At 40.0% G+C, this 24,053-nt stretch overlaps 1 protein-coding gene across 4 annotated transcripts in view; it reads right to left on the bottom strand.

Moving 5' to 3' along the window:
• The window catches only part of LOC138758986 (inactive tyrosine-protein kinase PEAK1), a 56,151-nt gene that overhangs the window by 6,509 nt on the left and 25,589 nt on the right, over nucleotides 1–24,053 (bottom strand). The window contains exons 1-3 of one of the 4 annotated variants that reach the window (XM_069928706.1): nucleotides 20,789–20,924; nucleotides 20,527–20,687; nucleotides 3,633–4,333 (exon numbers count right to left, since the gene is read on the bottom strand). In XM_069928706.1, the coding sequence (XP_069784807.1) occupies nucleotides 3,633–4,333; nucleotides 20,527–20,687; nucleotides 20,789–20,835 (909 nt within the window). In that variant the 5' untranslated portion in view covers nucleotides 20,836–20,924. Of the gene's footprint in view, nucleotides 1–3,632; nucleotides 4,334–20,526; nucleotides 20,688–20,788; nucleotides 20,925–24,053 lie in introns of those variants that run through there. The other 3 variants (XM_069928707.1, XM_069928708.1, XM_069928704.1) reach the window with 3 other exon arrangements.

Here is a 24,053-nt window from a genome sequence, read left to right as displayed (position 1 = left end):
TACCAAATCACTCAAGGGGACCCTTTGATGTCACCCATTTCTGACCTTCAACATTTAAACCATCCATTCTCAAAGGGAGCCTAGTGGGCACAGCACACTTAAGTAGGTGCAAGAACTGAAATCCTAAATATTTTTCATGTAGTCAATAGGAGAGACGTATGGAAGAAACAAACTAAACTTGACTGCTTCACATTAGTGTCCCCCCACTTAAAACCCTCCCTCCCAGACTGGTGATGTTGGGGGGGGGGTGGGGGGGGAGGTTGGTGTGCCATTGGCCAGTAAGAGGAGAGTGCTGAGGGTTGTCAGGCTCTGCCCTGCATGATTTTCACATTGCTAAGCAACTACAGGTGGTTGATGACAAGAGCTAACAGAGACAAAAGGCTATGCAAATAATGGCATGGGACACCATGCGTTAGATCCTGAAAATGGAACAATAGATCCTTTCTCGTGGAATGGAACCTATAGCTTCATATCTCTGTCCATTATATTTGATCCACAATTGGTGCTAATGTACTGAGGACTTTACCATTTAGATACTGAGACAAAAAAAATGACTGTAGATGATTTGTGCATTGTATTTTTAGAATGCTGGTCAATTTGACTCTGCCAGTTATGGTGGAAGATTTCGACTTATGTGTCCTTTTCATGGAAAAATACACAGCCAACATAACTAGCGATAAGGACAGCTGCATGAGGGAGATACTTGGACCACTGCATTGGCCAGAGAAATAAATGAATGACAGAGGCATCTGGCTACAATCTGGAACAGTTCAGCGGTACCAGAGTTGCCACGTAGAAATCAGTGTTCTTTAATCAGCAGGCTCTTCCATAGAGAAGTAACCCTCAAAACAGTAACTTTATAAAGCGTCAAACATAATGTGCGAGGTGTTCATGTGTTAATAGTTTAGGGCATTTATGACCCTGAAATATTATCTGTTTCGTTTTTTTTTGTCTGGAAGTCATGATTGTGAATTTCAATTCTGGCCATGAATCTTACTCTGTATCTGGGAAGATGCATCAGCCGCTTCTCTCCTTTCCCTCTCTGGCTGCCTCTTTTAAAAAAAAACTTTTGAAAAAAATATTCTATTTTTTCCAGTCTTTTTTACCTGACTTACTTCCCGCTGAGATGGAAGGTTTCCGTGTCAGCCCTGGGCAATTCCATATCCCACTAACTTTTTCTGTCACCTCCTCTCCCCACATTCCCATCAGTTACACAACCCCCACCCTCCAAACATCCCATTCACTTGGAGAGGTTATCGTTTTAACCGATCATGGTCTGTGGGATGTGGGAGGCAACCGGAGCACCCAGAAGAAACCCGGGAGTGTAGGTTCTAGACAGACAGCACCAGAGGGCAGGATCAGTCCGATACCAGCTCCATTTGCTCTGTTTCTATGCTGCACGGAACCAATCTGTACTGACAATAACCACACCAGCAGTGTGAGTATAAGACAGCTTTAATAAACTAATAAGTACACTAAGAGGTCTTGTCTCTCTGCAAGACGAACCTGGAAGGCTAGACTGTAGCTCTGGACTGCTTTATATACAAGGTCACCGGGATGACCCCTGGTGACCTAGTGGTGCAATTACATATCACCACACAATCCACCTCACTTTCCCAGTGCATCCTTTAAAATTATAACTAATTCAATGTCTTAACTCTCAACAAACTACCTGTGAAGATCTTGTATGCCTACTACTCTCTTTAGAGTCATAGAGTCTAACTGTACAGAAACCGGTCCCCAGTCCCAGTTTATCCATGTTGAACAATGGGCCTATGGTGGTACACCACCAACCTACTGCAGGGGGAAACCTCTGTACCTGCAGGAGTGTAAGGGGACAGGACAACACCTGGCCACTGTCAATCAGTTCTGTTCCGGCACTCCCATTGTAAGTTGAAAAAATTCATAAGTTGAAAAAGGGCGGTGAGATCAATGTGGGGACTGACATGGGGCTGTCAGGAGAGAGCGGGCAGTGGGATCAGTGTGGGGACCAACACGGGGCTGTCGGGAGAGAGCGGGGAAAGAATTATTCTTGAACCTACAGGTGCTGGTTTTCAGGCTTCTGTACCTTCTGTCTGAAGGTAGCAGGGAGAAGGGGTTGTGACCCACGATGATGGAGGTCTTTTATGATGTTGGCTGTCTTGAGGTATAACCTCAATTATGAACCATTCCTCATCAAGGGGTCAGCAGTGGAAAGGGTTAAGAACTTCAAATTCTTGGTGATCATAATCTCTGGGGCCACCATGTCGAGGCAATCACAAAAGAAGGCTCACCAGTGGCTATAGCAGGAGCTCGGCAGCTGAGGGATTCACAAAAACTACTGGATACTGGCTCATGGTAAGCAGGGTATTGGAACCAGGATTCGAGAAGGTGCTGAGGGCAAGAAGGTCTCCCGAGGGGCCTCAGGCATTGAAGGCTTACTGATCATCTCGGAGTTTTGGTCCTGGAGCTCTGATGGTTTGAGGACATTTGGTGTGTCTCCAAGCAGTCTTGCAAATTTCTGCAGGTGTAACATGGAGGACATTTTGACTGGTTGCATCAGTGTCAGGTATGGATGTGCCAATTCATAAGACACAAAAAGCTACAGAGAGGTGTAAACTTGGCCAGCACCATCATGGGCATCCGTCTTCACTCCTTCAAGAACATCTACAAGAGGTGGTATCTTAACAAAACAGCTATCCTCAAGAACCCTCACCCCACAGGCCACACCCTCTTCACACTGCTACCATCGTGAAGGAGGTACAGAAGCCTGAATGTTTGCACTATGATTGCTGCCGCAAAACACCGAATTTCATGACTTGTGTGGTGCGCTGTTAGACAGAATCAGACACACACAAGGTAAAGACTGTACAACAGGCTTTAATCCACAAAGACTTCCACAGAGCCTGGCTGGCTGTGGCTGCAGCAACTCTGTGTGAGGCCTCAGGAGGCCAGCGCAGGCTTATATCCTGGAGGGTGATTGACACCCGACTGGGTGGGGCTTGATCCATTCAGCTGACTGATTGACAGCCGGCCAGGTGTTGTCCTGTCCCCTTACACTCCTGCAGGTACAGAGGTTGCCCACTGCAGTAGGCTGGTGGTATACCAGCACAACTTGTTCATGACGATAGTTTCTAATTCTGAAGATGAGCACCCAGTGGCACAACAGTGACTTCTCCCCCTCACCCCACCCTCCCACAACCATCAGATTTCTGTATGGACAATGAATCCCAGTCATCACTTTCTTTTCTTTTGCATTATTTTTTAATATAATTTATAGCATTTTTTTTTTTAAAATGCTGTAATTTGCTGCAAAACAACATATTTTGTGCATTCTCATGACAATGAGTTCTAATTCTGAGATGCCTGTAGTTGGAGCCTGTGATGAACCTGTCGATATTTACTACCTTCTGAATTTCTGTGCGGTTGAATTCCCCAAACCAGACCGTGAAGCAACCAAGCCAATATACCTTAAGCGCCCGTTCTGGGGATGTGGGAGGAAACCAGATCACCTAGGTCATAGTGAGGGCATGCAAATCCCACACAGTCATCATAACTCCTCGATGGCTGGGATGTTCTGAAAGGTTGACAAGTGCTGGTTAAACCTCGGTTTCCCTTTCTGTATAGCTTCTATAAAAAGAAGAGACTTTTACCTTTAATGTGAACTCATCTTGAGGCTCCTGAATGTATTGGGCTCTGTAGTAAATGGCATCTCTGGAGTGACAGCAGATCTTGTCCAACGGCAGCTTGAAATCTGGCCAATCGCTTTCACTGAACTTCAGCGCAGATTTCTTACTTTCCACAAAGATCCTGGTGTATTTTGTACAAATCAATTTCAGCGATTTCACACTTCGGCAGGCGAGTTTTCTGAAAATGTCTGCCTGATTTTCAAAGTTTATCCAGTTCCTTAGATCCAGATCTGACATTTGAAAGTTCAGTTTCTCCATATCTAACTGAGGGAGGTAATTGGTAACCTCTTCCAGACTCTGAGCTTTTACCATTCCTGGTCTTCTGTTGAAAGGACTTGAAAGATTAAAATTTTCATTGGTGTTCAGTGGACTACAAGGGGTGCTGAAACTTGTTTTGGGCCAAAACATAGATTTTCCTTCATAGATGCCATAAAGTGGGTTGTTTATTTGAAATCCAGGTGAACACGGAAGACTTTTGGTTGAAGATGAACCTAACAGAGCACCTCCTGGAGCTGAGTTTGTTCTGTTGAGGGTCTTTTTTGGAAGAGGGGGTGGTTGTGAGTCTTTAGGGGACTCCTTTACAGATTCCTTCTGCTGACAGGCCATTGACACTTCACTTGAATTCCCCAAAGTCTTTGTACGGGCTGTACTGGCATGAACTTCAGCTGAAGAGTAAGAAAGAAAGAAGGAGCTTGTTATTTTACAAACTTCAATCTCCTGCAGGCAGGTTAAATGTCTCACCAGAAGTACATATGCTTGCATTTAGCATGCAATAGAGCTCACCATTCAGTTTAAGGTGCCCATTGGCATGGGTCAAGGATATTATCATTATATTATCATTATTTAAAACTTAAATTTTTACACATCGAATGGTCCTATTTCTTTTTTTTTCTTCTTTTTCTTTTTATTTTTTATTTTTTTATTTTTCACACCATAAACCACATTAACCATGATACATACTTTTTCCTTTTCAAATATATACAGTGCCATTTTCTCCCCCCCTCCCTCCTCCCATCCCACCCTCCCTACCTCCCCCCTCCCATCCATTTAAAGTACAAGATCTAGGATACATTAAACCAGTCAAACAATGTTGTCATTCAATAAAAATAAACAAAAAATTCCACTGAGTCAATTCTTTTCATTTCCTTCTCCTTTCGTTAATTTAGGTAGTGAATGTCCCCGGTAGGTTTTCGCTATTGTGTTTCATGTAAGGCTCCCATATTTGTTCAAATATTTCAATATTATTTCTTAAACTATATGTTATTTTTTCTAATGGAATACATTTATTCATTTCTATATACCATTGTTGTATTTTCAAATTATCTTCCAATTTCCAGGTTGACATAATACATTTTTTTGCTACGGCTAGAGCTATCTTAACAAATCTTTTTTGTGCATCCTCCAAATCAATTCCAAATTCTTTGTTTTTTATGTTACTTAGGAGGAAGATCTCTGGATTTTTTGGTATATTGTTTTCTGTAATTTTATTTAATATTTGGTTTAGATCTTCCCAAAATTTTTCTACTTTTCACATGTCCAGATTGCATGAATTGTTGTTCCCATTTCTTTTTTACATCAAAAACATCTATCAGATACTGTTGGGTCCCATTTATTTAACTTTTGAGGTGTAATGTATAGCCTGTGTATCCAGTTATATTGTATCATACGTAACCTCGTATTTATTGTATTTCTCATCGTTCCAGAACATAACTTCTCCCATGTTTCCTTTTTTATCTTTATATTTAAATCTTGTTCCCATTTTTGTTTAGTTTTACCATTTGTTTCCTCATTCTCCTTTTCTTGCAGTTTAATATACATATTTGTTATAAATCTTTTGATTATCATTGTATCTGTAATCACATATTCAAAGTTACTTCCCTCTGGTAACCTCAGACTGCTTCCTAATTTGTCCTTCAAATAGGATCTCAATTGGTAATATGCCAGCACTGTATCTTGAGTTATATTGTATTTATCTTCCATTTGTTCAAAGGATAATAATCTATTCCCTGAAAAACAATTTTCTATTCTTTTGATCCCTTTTTTCTCCCATTCTCTAAAGGAAAGGTTATCTATTGTAAAAGGGAGTAACTTGTTTTGCGTAAATATTAGTTTTGGTAATTGATAATTTGTTTTATTTCTTTCTACATGAATCTTCTTCCAAATATTGAGTAGATGATGTAATACTGGAGAACTTCTATGTTGTACCAATTTTTCATCCCATTTATATAATATGTGTTCAGGTATCTTTTCCCCTATTTTATCTAATTCTAATCTGGTCCAATCTGGCTTTTCCCTTGTTTGATAAAAATCTGATAGGTATCTTAATTGTGCGGCTTTATAATAATTTTTAAAGTTTGGCAGTTGTAAGCCTCCTTTTTTATACCATTCTGTTAATTTATCTAGTGCTATCCTCGGTTTCCCCCCTTTCCATAAAAATTTCCTTATTATTTTCTTTAACTCCTTGAAGAATTTCTCTGTCAGGTGTATTGGCAATGCCTGAAATAGGTATAATATCCTTGGAAAAATGTTCATTTTAATGCAGTTTATCCTTCCTATTAGTGTTAGTGGTAAATCTTTCCAATGCTCTAAATCGTCCTGTAATTTTTTCATTAGTGGATAATAATTGAGTTTATATAGTTGGCCGAGATTTTTATTTATTTGTACACCTAGGTATCTTATTGCTTGCATTTTCCATCTAAATGGTGATTCCTTCTTAAAATTTGAGAAATCCGCATTATTCATAGGCATTGCTTCACTTTTATATACGTTGATCTTGTAACCCGACACTTCTCCATATTCCTTCAATTTCTTATATAATTCTTTTATTGATAGTTCTGGTTCTGTTAAGTATACTATAACATCATCGACAAATAAACTGATTTTATATTCTTTGTCTTTTATTTTTATCCCTTTTATATTATTTTCTGTTCTTATCAATTCTGCTAGTGGTTCTATAGCTAACGCGAACAATAAAAGTGATAGTGGGCATCCCTGCCGTGTTGACCTGCTTAAGTTAAATTGCTTTGATACATATCCATTTACTGTCACTTTAGCCAATGGTCCCTTATATAATGCTTTAATCCAATTAATATACTTTTCTGGTAAACTGAATTTTTGCAATACTTTGAATAAATAATTCCATTCTACTCTGTCAAAGGCCTTCTCTGCGTCTAGAGCAACTGCTACTGTTGGCGCTTTACTCCCTTCTACTGCATGAATTAAGTTAATAAATTTACAAATATTGTCTGTTGTGCGTCTTTTTTTAATAAATCCAGTTTGGTCTAGATTTACCATTTTCGGTACATACTCTGCTAATCTGTTTGCTAATAGTTTAGCTATTATCTTATAATCTGTGTTAAGTAAAGATATTGGTCTATATGACGCTGGTGTGAGTGGATCTTTCCCTTGCTTTAGTATTACTGTAATTATTGCTGTTTTACATGAATCTGGTAAGCTTTGTGTTTTATCAATCTGGTTGATTACTTCCAGGAGGGGAGGAATTAATAAATCTTTAAATGTTTTATAGAATTCTATTGGGAATCCATCCTCTCCTGGTGTCTTATTATTTGGTATTTTTTTTATTATCTCTTGTATTTCTACTATTCCAAATGGTTCTGTTAATTTATTTTGTTCCTCTATTTGTAGTTTTGGTAGTTCAATTTTAGTTAGAAATTCATCTATTTTCCCTTCTTTCCCTTCGTTTTCAGTTTGGTATAATTGTTCATAGAATTCTCTAAAGTTTTCCTTGATCTCCTTTGGATTATATGTGATTTGTTTGTCTTTTTTCCTTGATGCCAATATCATTTTCTTAGCTTGTTCTGTCTTAAGCTGCCATGCTAGAATTTTGTGCGTTTTTTCCCCTAGTTCATAATATTTCTGTTTTGTCTTCATTATATTCTTCTCCACCTTATATGTTTGCAGTGTTTCATATTTTATTTTTTTATCTGCCAATTCTCTTCTTTTAGTTGTATCTTCCTTCATTGCTAATTCTTTTTCTATATTTACTATTTCCCTTTCCAACTGCTCTGTTTCCTGATTATAGTCCTTCTTCATCTTGGTTACATAACTTATTATTTGTCCTCTAATGAACGCTTTCATTGCATCCCATAGTATAAACTTATCTTTCACTGATTCCGTATTTATTTCAAAATACATTTTAATTTGTCTTTCAATAAATTCTCTAAAATCCTGCCTTTTGAGTAACATGGAGTTTAATCTCCATCTATACATTCTTGGAGGGATGTCCTCTAACTTTATTGTCAATATTAAGGGTGAATGGTCCGATAATATTCTAGCTTTATATTCTGTTTTTCTTACTCTATCTTGCATACGAGCTGATAACAAAAATATGTCTATTCTTGAGTATGTTTTATGTCTAGCCGAGTAATATGAATATTCCTTTTCCTTTGGGTGTTGTTTCCTCCATATATCCAGAAGTTGCATTTCTTCCATCGATTTAATTATAAATTTGGTTACTTTGTTCTTTCTGTTAATTTTTTTCCCAGTTTTGTCCATATTTGAATCCAAATTCAGGTTGAAATCCCCTCCTATTAATATGTTCCCTTGTGTATCTTCTATCTTCAAAAAAATATCTTGCATAAACTTTTGATCTTCTTCATTAGGTAAATATACATTGAGTAGATTCCAAAACTCCGAATATATCTGACATTTTATCATTACGTATTTCCCTGCTGGATCTATTATTTCCTCTTCTATTTTAATTGGCACATTTTTACTAATTAATATAGTTACTCCTCTTGCTTTTGAATTATACGACGCTGCTGTTACATGTCCTACCCAATCTCTCTTTAATTTCTTGTGCTCCAATTCAGTTAAATGTGTTTCTTGCACAAATGCTATATTAATTTTTTCTTTTTTCAGTAAATTTAGCAGTTTCTTCCTTTTAATTTGATTATGTATTCCGTTAACATTTAAAGTCATATAGTTCAGCGTAGCCATTTTGTACTTTGTTTATCTTCCCTTTCCGTTTCTCCATCATTACCTTTCCTTCTTATCCATTTCTGCTTTCTTGTTTTGAACACTTTATAAGACAAAATTTCTAAAACATCAAACATTTTCCCTATTCTCCTATTTAAAACTTCTTTAACCCCAATCTCCCCTCCTCCTCCTGAGTTGTCCTTTGTCCCTTGTCGGACAACCACATCTCCCCTCTCCATTTGGATTCGCGAATTCACTCGCAAACGTCAGCTGATTTTGCAGTGACCGTAACTCCTCCCCACCCAGCCCCCCCCAGAAAATTCCCTCCTTATTCCCTCTATTCCATTTCCTTCCCTTATTAATTCTTGTCTATACTCTATATATTTTCCTCTAAATACAGATACATTCATGTATGCACACTATATATATATACACACATATACCCCTTTACACACATACATATAGATCGTGGTCATTTTTACTCTTATTACATGTCTTCATCTCTCTGCTTGTTTTGTAGTTGTTCTGCAAATTTCCTTGCTTCCTCTGGATCCGAGAATAGTCTGTTTTGTTACCCTGGAATAATTATTTTAAGTACCGCTGGGTACCTTAACATAAATTTTTATCCTTTTTTTCCATAAGATCGTTTTTGCTGTATTGAACTCCTTCCTCTTCTTCAGGAGTTCAAAACTTATGTGTCCTTTTTCGTTCGTAGTCTTTTGTACTCTCGTTACACGTCTTCATCTCTCAGTCTATTTTGTAATTGTTCTGCAAATTTTCGTGCTTCCTCTGGATCCGACAATAGTCTGTTTTGCTGTCCTGGAATAAATATTTTCAATACCGCTGGATGCTTTAGTATAAATTTATACCCTTTCTTCCATAAAATCGCCTTTGCTGTATTGAACTCCTTTCTCTTTTTCAGGAGTTCAAAACTTATATCTGGATAAATAAAATTTTTTTGCCCTTTGTACTCCAGTGGCTTGTTGTCCTCTCTTACTTTCTCCATTGTTTTCTCCAGTACCTTTTCTCTTGTAGTATATCTTAGGAATTTTACTAAAATGGATCTTGGCTTTTGTTGTGGTTGTGGTTTAAAGGCTAATGCTCTATGTGCCCTTTCTATCTCCATTTCTTGCTGTAGTTCTGGACATCCTAAGATCCTGGGGATCCAATCTTTTATAAACTCCCTCATATTCTTGCCTTCTTCATCTTCCTTAAGGCCCACTATCTTTATATTATTTCTTCTGTTATAATTTTCCATTATATCTATTTTCTGAGCTAACAGCTCTTGTGTCTCTTTAACTTTTTTATTGGATTCTTCTAATTTCTTTTTTAAGTCCTTTACCTCCATTTCTACTGCTGCTTCTCGTTCTTGCACCTTGTCCATTCTTTTTCCTATTTCTGATAAGGTCATATCTATTTTATTCACTTTCTCTTCTGTACTGTTTATTCTTCTTCTTAAATCACTAAATTCTTGTGCTTGCCATTCTTTAAATGACTCCATGTATTCTTTAATAAGAGAAAGTATATCCATTGTCTTGCCTTTCCCTTCTTCTTCCATTTCACTGTACTCTTCCTCTTCCTCTTCTTCTTTCTCTGGGTTGGCCATCTGTTGTTTCTTTGTTTTCTTTTTCTTCTCTTCTTTCTTGTTTTCATTGTCTTCTATGTTCTCCTCTTGCTGCTGCTGTTCTGTAGCTGTCATTGCCGGCTGTGGAGATCGACTCCCCAGCTGGTCGCCCCTCCCGTCGGTGTGTTTTTTTGCATGCGCGGTTGCGCACTTTTACTCGGCTCAGCGAGCCATTTTTGTAGTCCACTTTCTACCGACCTGAGGGAGCGGGTTTCTCTCTCCACCGTGGGCCTCTTCGAACTGGTAAGGCCTTCTCCTTCTTCTTCCGTAGTCTTCTCTTCCTCTCTTCTTACCGTTGGTTTCGATTTTTCTTTTTTCGTCGCCATCTTCTTTCCACCTTTGTACTCACTTTACTTTAATTTTTATTTTTGTGCCTTTGTGTTTTCCTTTATTTTTTTCTACTTTTCTGGAGAGGGCTGGAGTTCACCGTCTGGCCACTACTCCATCACGTGACTTCCCCCGAATGGTCCTATTTCAAGGTAGATGTGAAAATCCTGTTTTTTTCATATAGATGTAAAGCAAGGCTATGTTAATTTTACTTGGCCCTATGAGATATTTGGGCCTGATTTTTAATGGTTAAAACTCCTCGATGCTGCAGTTACTGTTCAAGATTTTGGGCCAAGGAAGGAACTCGGACCCTTGGAGATAGGGACCACAGCTGGTACGGACAGGAGGCTGTGCAGCTATGGAGGTGACAGGAGCAGAGGAAACTGCAGCCCTGGAGCAGGTGGTGCTCAATGTCTCTGAAAGGACTCTGCATCTCTTTCTTGTCTTGAAATGGTGAGAGCATCCCACATTGTGAAGGAGAGGCAGAGGAGATGAGCCTACATGAAAGTGGCCACGGCAGCAGACCAGTTGGAGCTGAAAGGCTGAGGGACTCACACAGGATATGGGCGACTTGGCCTGCCTGGGCTCATGGCTGCTGGAGACTGGCTCGTGGCAAGCAGGGTATTGGGACTCCAGGAGGTCACTTATATTGTTACAGACTAGAGGGGCCGAGATGGCCTGTTTCCGTACTGTAATTGTTATATGGTTACTCAAATCACTATTTCATTCTCAAATACTAATGACCACAATATTGTAGCTAAAACACCTGAACATTTGACAAAACACCAGCAGCGATGAAAACAACAGCGTGTGCTTGTCGCGCGTGCAGACAAAACCATGTGATTTAAAACATCGTTGTAACTGGGTAATAATGACAGCTCTGACCAGAGCACATGAGAATATTCAAAAATTCAATTAGCATGGAGTCTTAGCCTTGTAGGTATATTGATAAGCTGGGCTTACAAAAAATGTTTTTGTTGTTATAACTAACTAAAGGGATTTTTAATTTAAAAAAAAGCCTATTTCTGCTGAAACGCTGCACTCATTTTGGTGTCAGCCCCTCTGATGGTGTCACCTGGTGCGGTCCACACCGAACCCCCCGCCCTGTGATGCCAGTGTAAGGAAGGGGATCACTTTATTGGCATAAAGCAGAAGAAGGTGGAGAACATTTTTTTTAGGTGTTTGGTCATTGTGAATATTTCTAATTCTAAAAGATTACCTCAAAAAGGAATCTGTCATAACATATAATTTAAAAAATGAAGTCACATTATTTGAACAAATTTGGGAACCATACATGGAACACAACTGAGAGGGCCGACCGCGGACCTTCACCTCCTAAAATGATAGAACGAGAAGAAGATGAAATGAACTGACATAATTTTCTTGTTTATTTTCATTGTTTAATGAGTTTAATGATGTATATGTTGAATGTTTAATGGGTTTGGAGGGGGGTGGGAAGGAGGGAGGGAAGGTGGGGGGGGGGAGAAAATGCCATTGTGTATATTTAAGAGGGAAATGTTTGTATGTATTTTGATTTATATGGTTCACAGTGTGAAAAATTTTTAAAAAATTAAAAAAGGAACCTGTCAGTGTGCATTATGTGATTATATATTTAACCGAGGATAACAAATTGAATACAGTAGTTCCACATTTACAGACTAAACCAAAGCTAAAAGGGGAAGAGGTTGCATTGCAATACACAATAGGTGCTGAAGGAACTCAGTAGGTTATGGAATCTTATTAGGAAGTAAAGGGTAAGCAACTTTTGGGTCCTGAAGCTGGTAGGAAGGTGAAAAGCAGGTAGGTGAAAAGCAGGTAGGTATCTAAATTAATAGATAGGTGGAGAAAAAGAGGCAGGGGGAGGAACGTAATTCAACTGGAGTCTGATGGAGCTTGATTCAGTAACAAGAACATGGGTAGCAATGCGGATGAAAGTTATTAATAAGAGGAACTGGTTCAGTCATGAGAGGGGCCACATCATGAGTGAGTTAACAGTGAGCAAACGATGGAAGTGGTCTTTTACGGATTAGTAAAAACACACAACAATGCTGGAAGAACTCGGGTGGTCCATAGGAGGTCAAGGCTGTTAGCACAATGCTGTTACAGTGCCAGCGATCCTGCTGGCAGGCGTCGGAATTAAAGACTGGGGAGAGAAAGGGGGGGAGGGGTGAATGGGAGGGGGAGGAATCCAGACCTACAGACAAAAGGTGTTAATTGGATATGAGAAGAGGAAAGATGAGAATTGACATCTGCCTGCTTTTTGCATATGCCTTGAAGAAGGGCTCAGGCCTGAAACGTCGGTTCTATATCTTTACCTCCTATGGACGCCGCGAGACCGGCTGAGTTCCTCCTGCATTTCTGTGTGTTTTTACTACAATCTCAGCGTCCGCAGACTGTCGTGTTTCACTCACTTTATGGAATAGGTACAAGAATTTTTAGCAAGCTTTGTGATGAGATTTGAGAAGCAATTGGGCAAATATCTGGCAAGGGACGTTGTTAACAATATGATCAGAAGACGGGAAGTTGGGGTTAAGAACAATCAAAAGCAATAGGCTTTAAAAAAATACATTTAAATTTAAATTTTAAACTTAATTTTAAAAAATAAATAGCACAGTAACAGGCCCTTTCAGTTCACGAGCCCGTTCCGCCAATTAAACCCAATTAACCTACACCTCCAGTACATTTGAAACGGTGGCAGGAAACCAGAACCCCTGGGGAAAGCCATGCAGACACGGGGAGAACATACAAATTCCTTACAGACAGCACGGGATTTGAACGCAAGCCCTGATCGCTGGAGCTGTAACAGTGTTGCACTAACCACTACGCCAGAGTATTTCTATTCCTGAAAACGTTATGGGAGTTTCTGTAGAAAAAAACTATACCATTAACCATCAGGTCAGGCTGCAGTTTGGTGGTTGTTTCTTGAATGTAGTTACATTTTATCTCATGGATGTTTAAAGATGAAATGATACTTTGTCAGTGCTTAGCAATTCTAAATTATGAACTGAAACACGAAAGTCTGCAGACGCTGTGATTGTAGTTCAATGCACAAAAGTGCTGGATAAACTCAGCAGGTCACGGAACATTCTTTATTTGGCAAAGATATTTTCCAACCATCATTTTGGGCCTGAGCTCTTTGTCAAGGAACTAAACTTAATTCTTTTTCTTATTGCAGATGCATATATTCTAAGCTCCAAACATGAAGGCATATCATAAGATTTTTCTAACGATCCTACAAACAGAATGCTTTTACGGAAGAAGGCTTTTGTAATTATTAATGAATAAGATGATTTTTTTCTCAGATGTCTCATTCACTCATGTTCTCTGTCATATCCAGCACTGTATTTAAGCAGAATATGAAGGGCAATGGTTCAAAACAAGGTATGGCCCCTTCGTTCAGGAGCTCTGCACAATCTGCTTCTCTGGCACTTTCTATAGATGCAGGCCAGTGATCTGTGAACAATAGGACAAAAGAGTGACAGCCTTAAAGAAGCAATTATTGTTCGTGATCAATAATAGCTAATGGTACGAAATGCAACTGGCTGCTAACTTTGCAAGTCTGTGTCAGAGCATAATGCAAGATATCCTGTCCGTGAAACTGATCAGGAGGATGTGCACTTAAAAAAGGGCGAAGAGAACCGTGTGTCTGTGTCGAACATGCTGCCCAAGTTAAACTAAAACTACTGCTTGCACGTGACACGTATCTATTTCCTGCATAATCATGTGTCCATCTGCATCTGCTTTCATCCCTGTGCAAAGCAGCCCCTTCAAGGCACTCTCTGTAAAAGCTTGTTTTGCACACCTCCTTTAAACTTCCCCCTCACTTTATATCCATGACTTCTAGGGAAAAAGATTCTGACTGCCTACCCTATCAATGTCTCATAATTTTGTGAGATCGCCCCTCAGCTCCAAACACACCAGAGTAAAACAGCCCAAGTTTTTCCCAACCTCGCCTGAACAGCTGATACCCTTTAATCCAGGCAATATCCTGGTAAATCTCTTCTGCACCCTTTCCAAAGATTCCATGTCCTTCCTGAGTGCAACTCCATGTAGTTCTCTGAGTGCGGTTGAACCAAAGCTTTATAAACAGATACTTCCAGACTTGTGACCCATGTGACCTACATCCATCCATACATTTGACCAAAAACTTTTTAAATAAAAAAAATCTTAAGGGATCACGGGTGAAAATCAAGCCTATCTACAGTGGCCGCTATGTTAGTTGGTGGCCAACCTCTTGTGAGAGTTGGCCGCGTTGAGACACTTCACCACATTTTAACCCCTTGTGTCTGTTTTTTTTTCTGATTCTCTTCCTCAATATTCTGATGGCCAGACAGATTTTAGCGACCAGTAAGGTCCGCAGCAACAAAGAGAATGAGGAGGATTCAGAAATAGAGAACAGAAGGAAATTGATCATTTTACTTCAGTATCACAGGTAGGAAAATTCCCTGACATGCGTCCCTTCCAAGATACAAAGGGTCACCCAGAACGGAACACGGGCATATGACAGGAAGTAACTGTAGTCTAATCGAGACCAGCTGATTCATATTTAAATACTTGATTAAGCATTTGTCTGCTACTCCCTATTTAAAGCATTAATTCCTACACTCTTGTTTATTTCTATATATATTATTACACTTGCTGCTGCATGAGTTGACTGGCCTGGATAGCACGCAAACAAAGCATTTCATTCTGTCTTGGTTCCATTCAATATAGTTCAATGTATTTTTTAATAACAGACTAGGTTCTTGCCTTCTAAACGTGCTAGTTGCTTTTTGCTGGTGTATGTTATCTATTGGCTAAAGCAGCCATTCTCCACGGGGGCCAAATGGCCCACCTGGGAGCCACGGTGCATTTAAAAGGGTCCATGGACTGAGATCCTTAATGGGGAATGGGAGCAGTAGAGGGATGGGTCAGTAAGTTTGCAGATGACATGAAGGTTGGAGGTGTTGTGGATAGTGTAGAAGTTTGTTCTAGGTTACAACAGGATATAGAACCATAGAACACTGACAGCACAGAAACAGGCCCCCTCGGCCTGTTTCAGTCTGTACCAAACTATTTTTTTTGCCTAGCCCCGTTGACCTGCATCCATCCCATAGCCCTCCATACCTGTCTAAATTCTTCTTAAATGTTAAATTTGAGCCCGTATTCACCACCTCAGCTGGAAGCTTGTTCCACACTCCCACCACTCTCTGAGTGAAGAAGTTCTCCCTCATGTTCCGTTTAAACCTTTCCCCTTTCACCCTTAACCCATGTCCTCTGGTTTGTATCTCACCTACCCTCAGTGGAAAAAGTCTACCTACGTTTACTTTCATTATCCAATTTGGAGCCTGACTTCAAAATACTTCCACAGGAATATCAAGTTTAAGGATCTCACTGAAATATTCATTTACTAAGAATTACTTTTTAAAGTTCTTTTTTATTTTCTCATCCTTGAGTTTCAGCTTAAGTTTCCTTAATGATTCATTGTGTACAAACCATTGTGCTCTAAGAATCTTTTTTAAATATTTTGGTCATATGTATGTTCATGTTTTCTTCTTTCCTACATGTTCAACAAGAATGATTTCCTATTAGTTTGTTTGTTCTGGAACCACAAGCCACAGTTGCTGCACTCAGAGTAAAAACCTTGTTTCCTTTTCTCCTCATGTAACATAAATATTTTTTATGTAGTCGCTAGCGAGAAGTCCGGAAGAAACCAACTGAACGGCTGCTGCACAGGGAAGGGGGCTCATAAACTTTGAGCAGAGACCTGAGGGGGTGAGGGGGTTGGGGGGGGGGGGGACACACAGCTGAAAAGAGGTTCAGAATGGCTGGGCTAAGGCACCCACCAACCACCTTCATACTTTGCCCCTGACTTTAGATGAACACCTTCAACTTTACGGAAGATATTGGCCACCTACTCTTCTGTGCCATTCAATAACTAGCTAGAAAATACTCTGCTTGATGCATCGTTTGCCCCATTCAAAAGTGATTTTCTGTAAGCTGCAGATCCAGTATATCTGATCAAAGAAAGCAGCCTGATTTTGACAGAAATAAAAATAACCTAAACATCTAAATAAAGAACAGAGAACATCGAGACAGGATTGCAATCACTATGCTTGTCATTAACATATTCAACAATTTGTTGAATTGAGTTAGTTATTGACACAAGCATTGCAAAAAATTTGCGTGCTATACTTGCATGCAGCAAGTTATGCAATAACAAAGTTTCAAGATGTCATGTTACACCCAGAGTACAGTGTTACAAAGGCAACATGAAAAATCCACTTAAAGTGGTGCAAGGGCTGACAACGTCAAATTTACTGATGATACTGTGACAGAGTATATAGAAATGTTTTTGGGAGATAAATTGGGAAAGGTTTGTTTGAGCAGGTCACATGCAGACACTTTAAAACAGATCTTATTTAAAATACTTGAGCTCTGCTAATGCTAGACATATTGGCTCCACAGCTTTTGCAAGAGCGCTTCACTAATGGATTGTTGTTTACAAAAGGCAACAGATGAAAGATCTTGTTGGAGCTGCCTTCTGTCCAGAGTAGAGTTTGCTGTTCTAAGAGGGTCATGTGGTTTTGCAAGCAGAGAGAGTCAAACAGTCTTTCTCTCAAAGAGATAGATAGATAGATAGATAGATAGAGAGAGAGAGAGAGAGAGAGAGAGAGAGAGAGAGAGAGAGACACACACACACACACACACACACACACACACACACACACACACACACACACACACACACACACACACACACACACACACACACACACACACACCCCGAGAAATCACTTCTACAGTGTTACAGCCAGCAGAAGTAGCTGGGCATGGAACAGGACAAGCTGGCAAGCTTGTGGAAAGCCCCATTTGGAATACGGACTGGTCAAAGCCCTTGTGGTTCATACAAGAGGAGAGGACTGGCTGTCTAATGTTTCACTTGGAATAAGTGAAACAAAAAGGAACTCTGTGGTGATCTGAAAGAAAGAGGTTATCATCTGGAGAACCTTGAAGGGGCAAGTTTCATCAGCAAGACATTGAGGTGACTGATGGAAGTACATTAGTTGTGGATGTCCTGGAACAACAAATCTCTCTCTGAAAACTGACAAGAACCTTCCTGTAACCATTTACCTTTCAAGCACCAAAGCCTGGTGAACTTTATAAATGCTAAATTTTGTGCACAGTATAAGAATTGCCTGCAACCAGTGAACCTGGAGGAATGAGAAGTGAGATTGGACTGTGAACCAAAGAACTTTTCTGAACTTACACACACATTACATACACGTGCACTTAGAATTAGAAGGGAGTTAAGTTAGGTTAGTTAAGTTAAAGTTTGATTCTGTTTTCATGTTTAAAGATAATTAAAAGCAACCTTTGCTTAAGTAACTATTTGTCTTGGTAATATCTATTACTGCTGGGTTTTGGCATCGTCTGAGCTCATAACAATACCAATTTACGAGGGGCTGAGTGAACGGCAATGCATTTGAAGAGGACATTCATAAGCTTGGAAAATGAGTATCAGCACAGTCAAGTGCAAAATTATGTGTGGATATCACATGAGATCGTGATCAAACTTGAGTCACTGAAGCTGTAAGACATCACCTCTACTAGTTGTGTCATTGTGCCATGTGAGTTCAAAGTTCAAATTTGTTAGAGTACATACAGAGTGCAAACAAAATTGTACTTAAGAAAAGATATGTATACAAAAGAGAGGAATGTAAGCAAGGAAAGACGTAATCAAACTATCCAATGAAGAAAATAAATAATAAATAATGTGCAAAGTCTCTGTTGAGTTTGTTGTTAAGGGGTCTGATGGTGGAGGAGGAGCTACTGTTCCTGGACCTGGTGGTGTGATTCTTGAGGCAACCTGAACCTCTGACCTGATGGCAGCATTGAGAACAGAGCATGTCCTGGGTGGTGACTGCTGCTGCTCTCCAACAGATGTGGTGGTAAATGGAATTTGGAGTGCAAATATACCAGCTCCTAAAATGATATGCCATGGATTAACAAGGCCTTCCATGACACATTTTTTAGAAGGTGATATATAGCACCAAAACACCAGGGTTTATTTCTAGCACCATAGATTTGAAAAGTTAGAAAGTTAATGTCTATTCACCCTAGAGCAGCTCTTAAACCATTTTCCTCTCCACATTTTCCTCCAATGTATATACAAACTCTCCAACTACCTTGACAACGCATCCCCACACCCTGTCACCTGCAAGGATTCCATCCCCTTCTCTCAATTTGTTTGTCTCCGCCGCATCTGTTCCCAAGATGAGGTGTTCCAGTCCAGATCTTCTGAAATGTCTGCTTTCTTACAGAAATGAGGCTTCCCCTCCACCAATATCAACTCAGCCCATGTGTACTATTCCACCCAGACCACCCGCAAATTGGAGAAACAACACCTGATTTTCCATGTGGGCACTCACCAGCCAGATGACAAGAACATTGACTTTACTGCTTTCCACTAAACCTACTCGCCTTTTCTTTCCCCTTCCTTGTCTTTCCAGTTCATCTACCCACCCAGTCATTCCCCTCTCTCCTTTTTCCTCCTATCATCTCCTGCCTTTGTCAACCCCCTCCCCCCCCCGGCCACATTTTTGTTCGGAAGCCTGCTGGCAATTTCTCATACTTTGATGAAAGGCTGAAGCCTGAAATGTCGGTTCTGTATCTTTTCCTTTGCTACATTAACCTGCTGAGCTTCTCAAGCATTTTGTGTTTTCGTTTCCTCTCCACAGATACTGCCTGACTCACTGAGTGCTCCCAGTATTTTTTTTGTTTTTATTTCATCCTTCGTGTGTGTTTTGATTTTTATTTGGACCACTCTCAGAGAACTGTGCATGGCCCTGGTCACAGGAGATTGTGGAAAGGATTTTGGGACAAAAGTACACAGAAGTTTTACAAATCATTTAACAATTTTCTAAAATGAAATGAAACATCACCAACCTGAAATGTCCCTCTTTGCAGCTGTTGCCCGACACATTGAGTCTCTTCTCCGTTGAGGTTTGTTAACAATTTCTATATTTTCCTCAAATCCTTGTCCTTTATTTGGCCAACTATTTTATCACGTCCTTTTAACTGCTGTAACTTGTATATTTTATTTCTCTCTGACTGCTCCTTGGATTTGCACTGTTTCAATGTATTACACCAACAGGAAACATGAAGAAATAACGAATGATTTAAGTAATAGATTCCTGCACATGTTGCCCTGTGATAAATTGTGTAATCACAACGTTCTCCTTATGTCTGCATGGGTTTTCTCCAGGGGCTCCGGTTTCCTCCCACGGTTCAAATATATACTGGAGGTATTGGAGGAAAAAATGAGGTGGCATGGACTCATGGGCCGTTACCGTGCTGCGTCTAAATTTAAAAAAACACACCTTTACCTTGAAGATATTTATTACCCTGCTCTATTTTATATATGGCTGTTTTCAGTGGGCACTTGTAACTCTCTTAAATAAATGATATAATCTTTTAAAGAAGTTGCACCTTCTCCTTTATGTGTCTAATCCAAAAGGTGTTTGAAATTTCATTTCTTTGATGATCTTGGGAAAGAGTTCTGATCTAAAGCTGCATAGAGGTACAGGCTGCGCAAGAAATGGGATTTGTATGATTACAAGGTGAAGAAATAATGACTTCTTCTTTGGTCGATACCAGAGGATATTATAACACAGTCCTTTTGTTCATGTTCCATCAATTAAATTACTCCAAGTAATTATTTCCAATTTGTTATATGCTCTCTGACTGTTCTTGTTACAAGAATTAGTAGTGATTTTAAAAAAATTTAAATGATTAGCTGCTAACCTATCTCAAACATTAGGTATAGCTGAAGCCACACGTTAATTTGACTGAATTTTATATTGTAGCGTTTTTATTTCCTGTTTTGTTTGTCATGTTAATGTCCTCTTACATAATCTCTGTATTGCAGCTAAAAAAATATCGATTTTCATGTGCAAAACCCCTGATTTAGAAACTTAAAAGACTTACCCAGATTAACGTAGATCTTGCTTCCTGAGTCTATGCTACTCATAGAGCCTTCGGTGCAGAATATGTCAAAGTCATTTGAAATTGAAATGTGTTCTTGTGAGCAAGTGCTGCTTGAATCTGCCTCAGAGCTGGTTGCACTCATTCTGAATGCAAATCTTTCCCTGTTAAAAAAAAATGCAGTAGTTTATTTTTCCTCATTTAAGCTGACCAAACCTTCTATCTTGATTCAGGAAGTTCTGAAGCAAATTCCGACGTAACAAACCCACACCAATGCAGACAAGACCTTTGCTCTACACTGCTAACAGCCATGCAACCAATTGAAGTAGCTGTCCTGACGATTGTCTCTGGACATTTGTATCCAGAAACACTGCAGGTAATTTGTCACGTTGAGCGGAAATACAATTTCTTCTGTTAAAACCACCACACCACAGAAGCAAATGAACTCTTGGTTTCAACTCTATAAGAGGAAGTTTGATGTGCCAAGGGGCTTCCTAATTTGCAAGGGTTATGACTGTTCATTGAGTTTACAGTGTCATTCAAATCTCTACAGGTTGTATCTGCATGGTCACCAAACAGTGATGTTCAATTATAAAAGGATATCTAATTGCATTCAAATGCATTAAAATCTGAAAGCAGAACCTGGATCCTTCATAACATTTATTCACAAATTGCTATCAGTGAAATAGATATTTCAGAGATTCAAGCCCAAAACGTTGGTTTATGTATTTTTATATTTGCTATATAAAGTACACTGTTTGACCTGACGAGTTTTTACTTTAATCCCGATGACTTTCATGTTTTATTCCACTTTACTTTCAAGGATTCTTACTCTGGAGAGTTGTGGAGTCTGGAACATTGGAGGGATTTAGTTTGGAGGTAGAGCTTTGGAAGATTAGGAGAATTGAAAGCCAGACGGAACCTGTGCAGAAGAGGAACTGAATCCTGGGCTTCACCATATTGAATGATGGAGCAGGTCTGAGTGTAAGATGGCTTACACGTGACCCTATTTTCTTGTGTCTTTGGGTATAGGCAAGGCAACCAGGAACAAGGTGCATGTCAGGCATCAACCTTGATCCATGCAATTTACAACCAATTAGACCCATTTTCCTTTAGGATTCAAGGCTATCAGGGTTGAATCTTTGGTCTCTGGACCAAAGGCAAGTTTACAATTAAAGCAAGAAATCGGAATTCCATTTTTCTTTTGGCTTGAACTCAATTGGATTTGCCTTTCTGTATCCTTTCGGATTGAGATCAAGGGAGGGACCTCTCCAATGGAAACCAAATGCTACTGGGGTTACAGAGGAGTTGTTAAGACAATTGTTGGGGCATGGCAGGAATGTACATTTGAGGTAATTGAATGGTGAGAAGGTTAATGAGGCCCGGGGGCCTTCTCCTACTCCAAAGCCAGATGTCTAATTATACTTTTCTGCATTTATGGAATTGACATTCCTGTTTGAGACAAAGAGGTGAAATGTTTTTGAAGTCTTTTAAATTATTTTTTTAAATGTAGACAATTATAATGAGTTTATTGTCATAGACATTGTACAATGCACTAAAATTCTTACTTGCTGCAGCTGAACAGGTACATTATAAAAGAACGTTATAAAAAAAAGCCTTACAAAAACAACTACACCAGCATTCTTAATTGAATTAAATTGATCGACAATAAATATTCACACTTATCCTTGTGCAAAAAAAAAGTGACAACAATAGAGCCGCCAATCCTTTTGTGGTGTCAGGGCAGTCACTCATTAATGTAACAAGGGGAGGTTCAAGAGCCTGATAACTGTTGGAAAGGAACTGTCCTTGAACCTAGAGGTGACTGATGTACCTTTAAGGTAGCAGCCTCTATCATCAAGGACCCTCACCACCAAAAGCCATGCCCTTTTCTCACTGCTACCATCAGGAAGGAGGTACACTCACTCAACATTACAAAAACCACTTCTGTCCCTCTGCCATTAGATTTCTGAACAGATAATGGCCCTATGGACACTACCTCACTTTTTTCTCTTTATTGCAACTAATTATTTATTTTTAAAATCTTGTATTTACGGAATTGTAATTTATGGCGATTTTGCATCTTTTCTGCACAATACTGCTAATGCAAAACAACAAATTTTATGACACGTTCATGATGATAAACCTGATTCTCCCTGAAGAGAACAAGATTCATTTTATTATCATTGTAATAAAACAGTGTCATATTACACAAAACTGCTTTTTCCTGCTGTAAGGCACAGATTCGCCATTGGCAGAAATTACCTGAAGCGCCTCTTACAGTCTGAGAAAGAGAAGCAAAGGAGAGTACCCCTTAGAGTCACCGAGTATCTGTAGATTTAGATTCACCTCCACAGCTTATGCAGCCACACAGAGTCCAGTCCAAACTAATGGCAACCCGAGCTCCGGATCAAAACCCCCGACATGGTCAGGAACCCTTCATCACCTCCAGCACCCTCTCGCATCCCGGTTCCGATACCTGGTGCCCCTTCAGCAGGTTTCGAGCCAGTCTCCAGCAGCCAACAGCCCAGCGTGAGACTCCTGACGGAAGTCACTCCAGAAGCCCCCGGCCTCTGTGGGATCCTCACCTTGAGTCACCAGCGGCCCGCCGTGGTCCCACATGGGCTGTCTCCTCTGTTTATCCTTCTCAGATGGAGGGATGGTATCCCTGTTTTCAGGTGCTCTGCGCCAGCCCTCCGCTCCCCTGGAGTCTGCATGCCGATCATAGGCGCTGCCATCTTGGGCGCAGTCGCAACTTGTGCGGAGCTGGTGGCAGTTGAGTGGGTGGTTGGACCCCGTGGGAGTGCTCTATCTCCACTCCTCACTCCCCACAGGTTCACACCAGTGGCAGCATTGCCATGACAGCAGCTCTGGTAGTCCCACCATTTTATGGTGAGAAGAGTTGTGTGTGACTAGGGAGACGGAGGTCTTTTATGATGTCGGCTGTCTTCTTGAGGCAGCTAACATTATAAGGAGTCTTTGGCTTGGCTTCGCGGACGAAGATTTATGGAGGGGGTAAAAAGTCCACGTCAGCTGCAGGCTCGTTTGTGGCTCACAAGTCCGATGCGGGACAGGCAGACACGATTGCAGCGGTTGCAAGGGAAAATTGGTTGGTTGGGGTTGGGGTTGAGTACTCTCATGGGAAACTACAAGATAAGAATGTTTTCAACTAGAAATAAAACTTTGAATGTAGATACCACCCTTATTTTGCTGTAGATTGAAAAGCTGATATCTGTTGCTGCGCTTGCTTCCTTGGTGATTCATTCCAGCTGCTAATGCAGGGAGGTCTTGCAAAAAGCAAAATGCAAGGTAGCAGACTATTGATCTGCAGAACACTTATTGGCAAAAAGAAATGTCCATTTCTATTTGAGTTGCTGCTTGTTACTGATGCAAATTCTGATGCAAGTACCCCTGTTGACTGAACACATTCAGATTGTTACTTGCTTAAAACTGAGAGGCAGAATTCTGCAGAGTGGTCACTGATCTCTTGAATGGGTCTTTGAAGAAAGATGGAATAGCAGGCTTGTATC

Source organism: Narcine bancroftii, chromosome 3 (assembly GCF_036971445.1).
Source record: "Narcine bancroftii isolate sNarBan1 chromosome 3, sNarBan1.hap1, whole genome shotgun sequence".
Classification (NCBI taxonomy): Eukaryota; Metazoa; Chordata; class Chondrichthyes; order Torpediniformes; family Narcinidae; genus Narcine; species Narcine bancroftii.
Note: the sequence above shows the minus strand (reverse complement) of the source record. Positions and strands in the feature narration are given on the sequence as shown.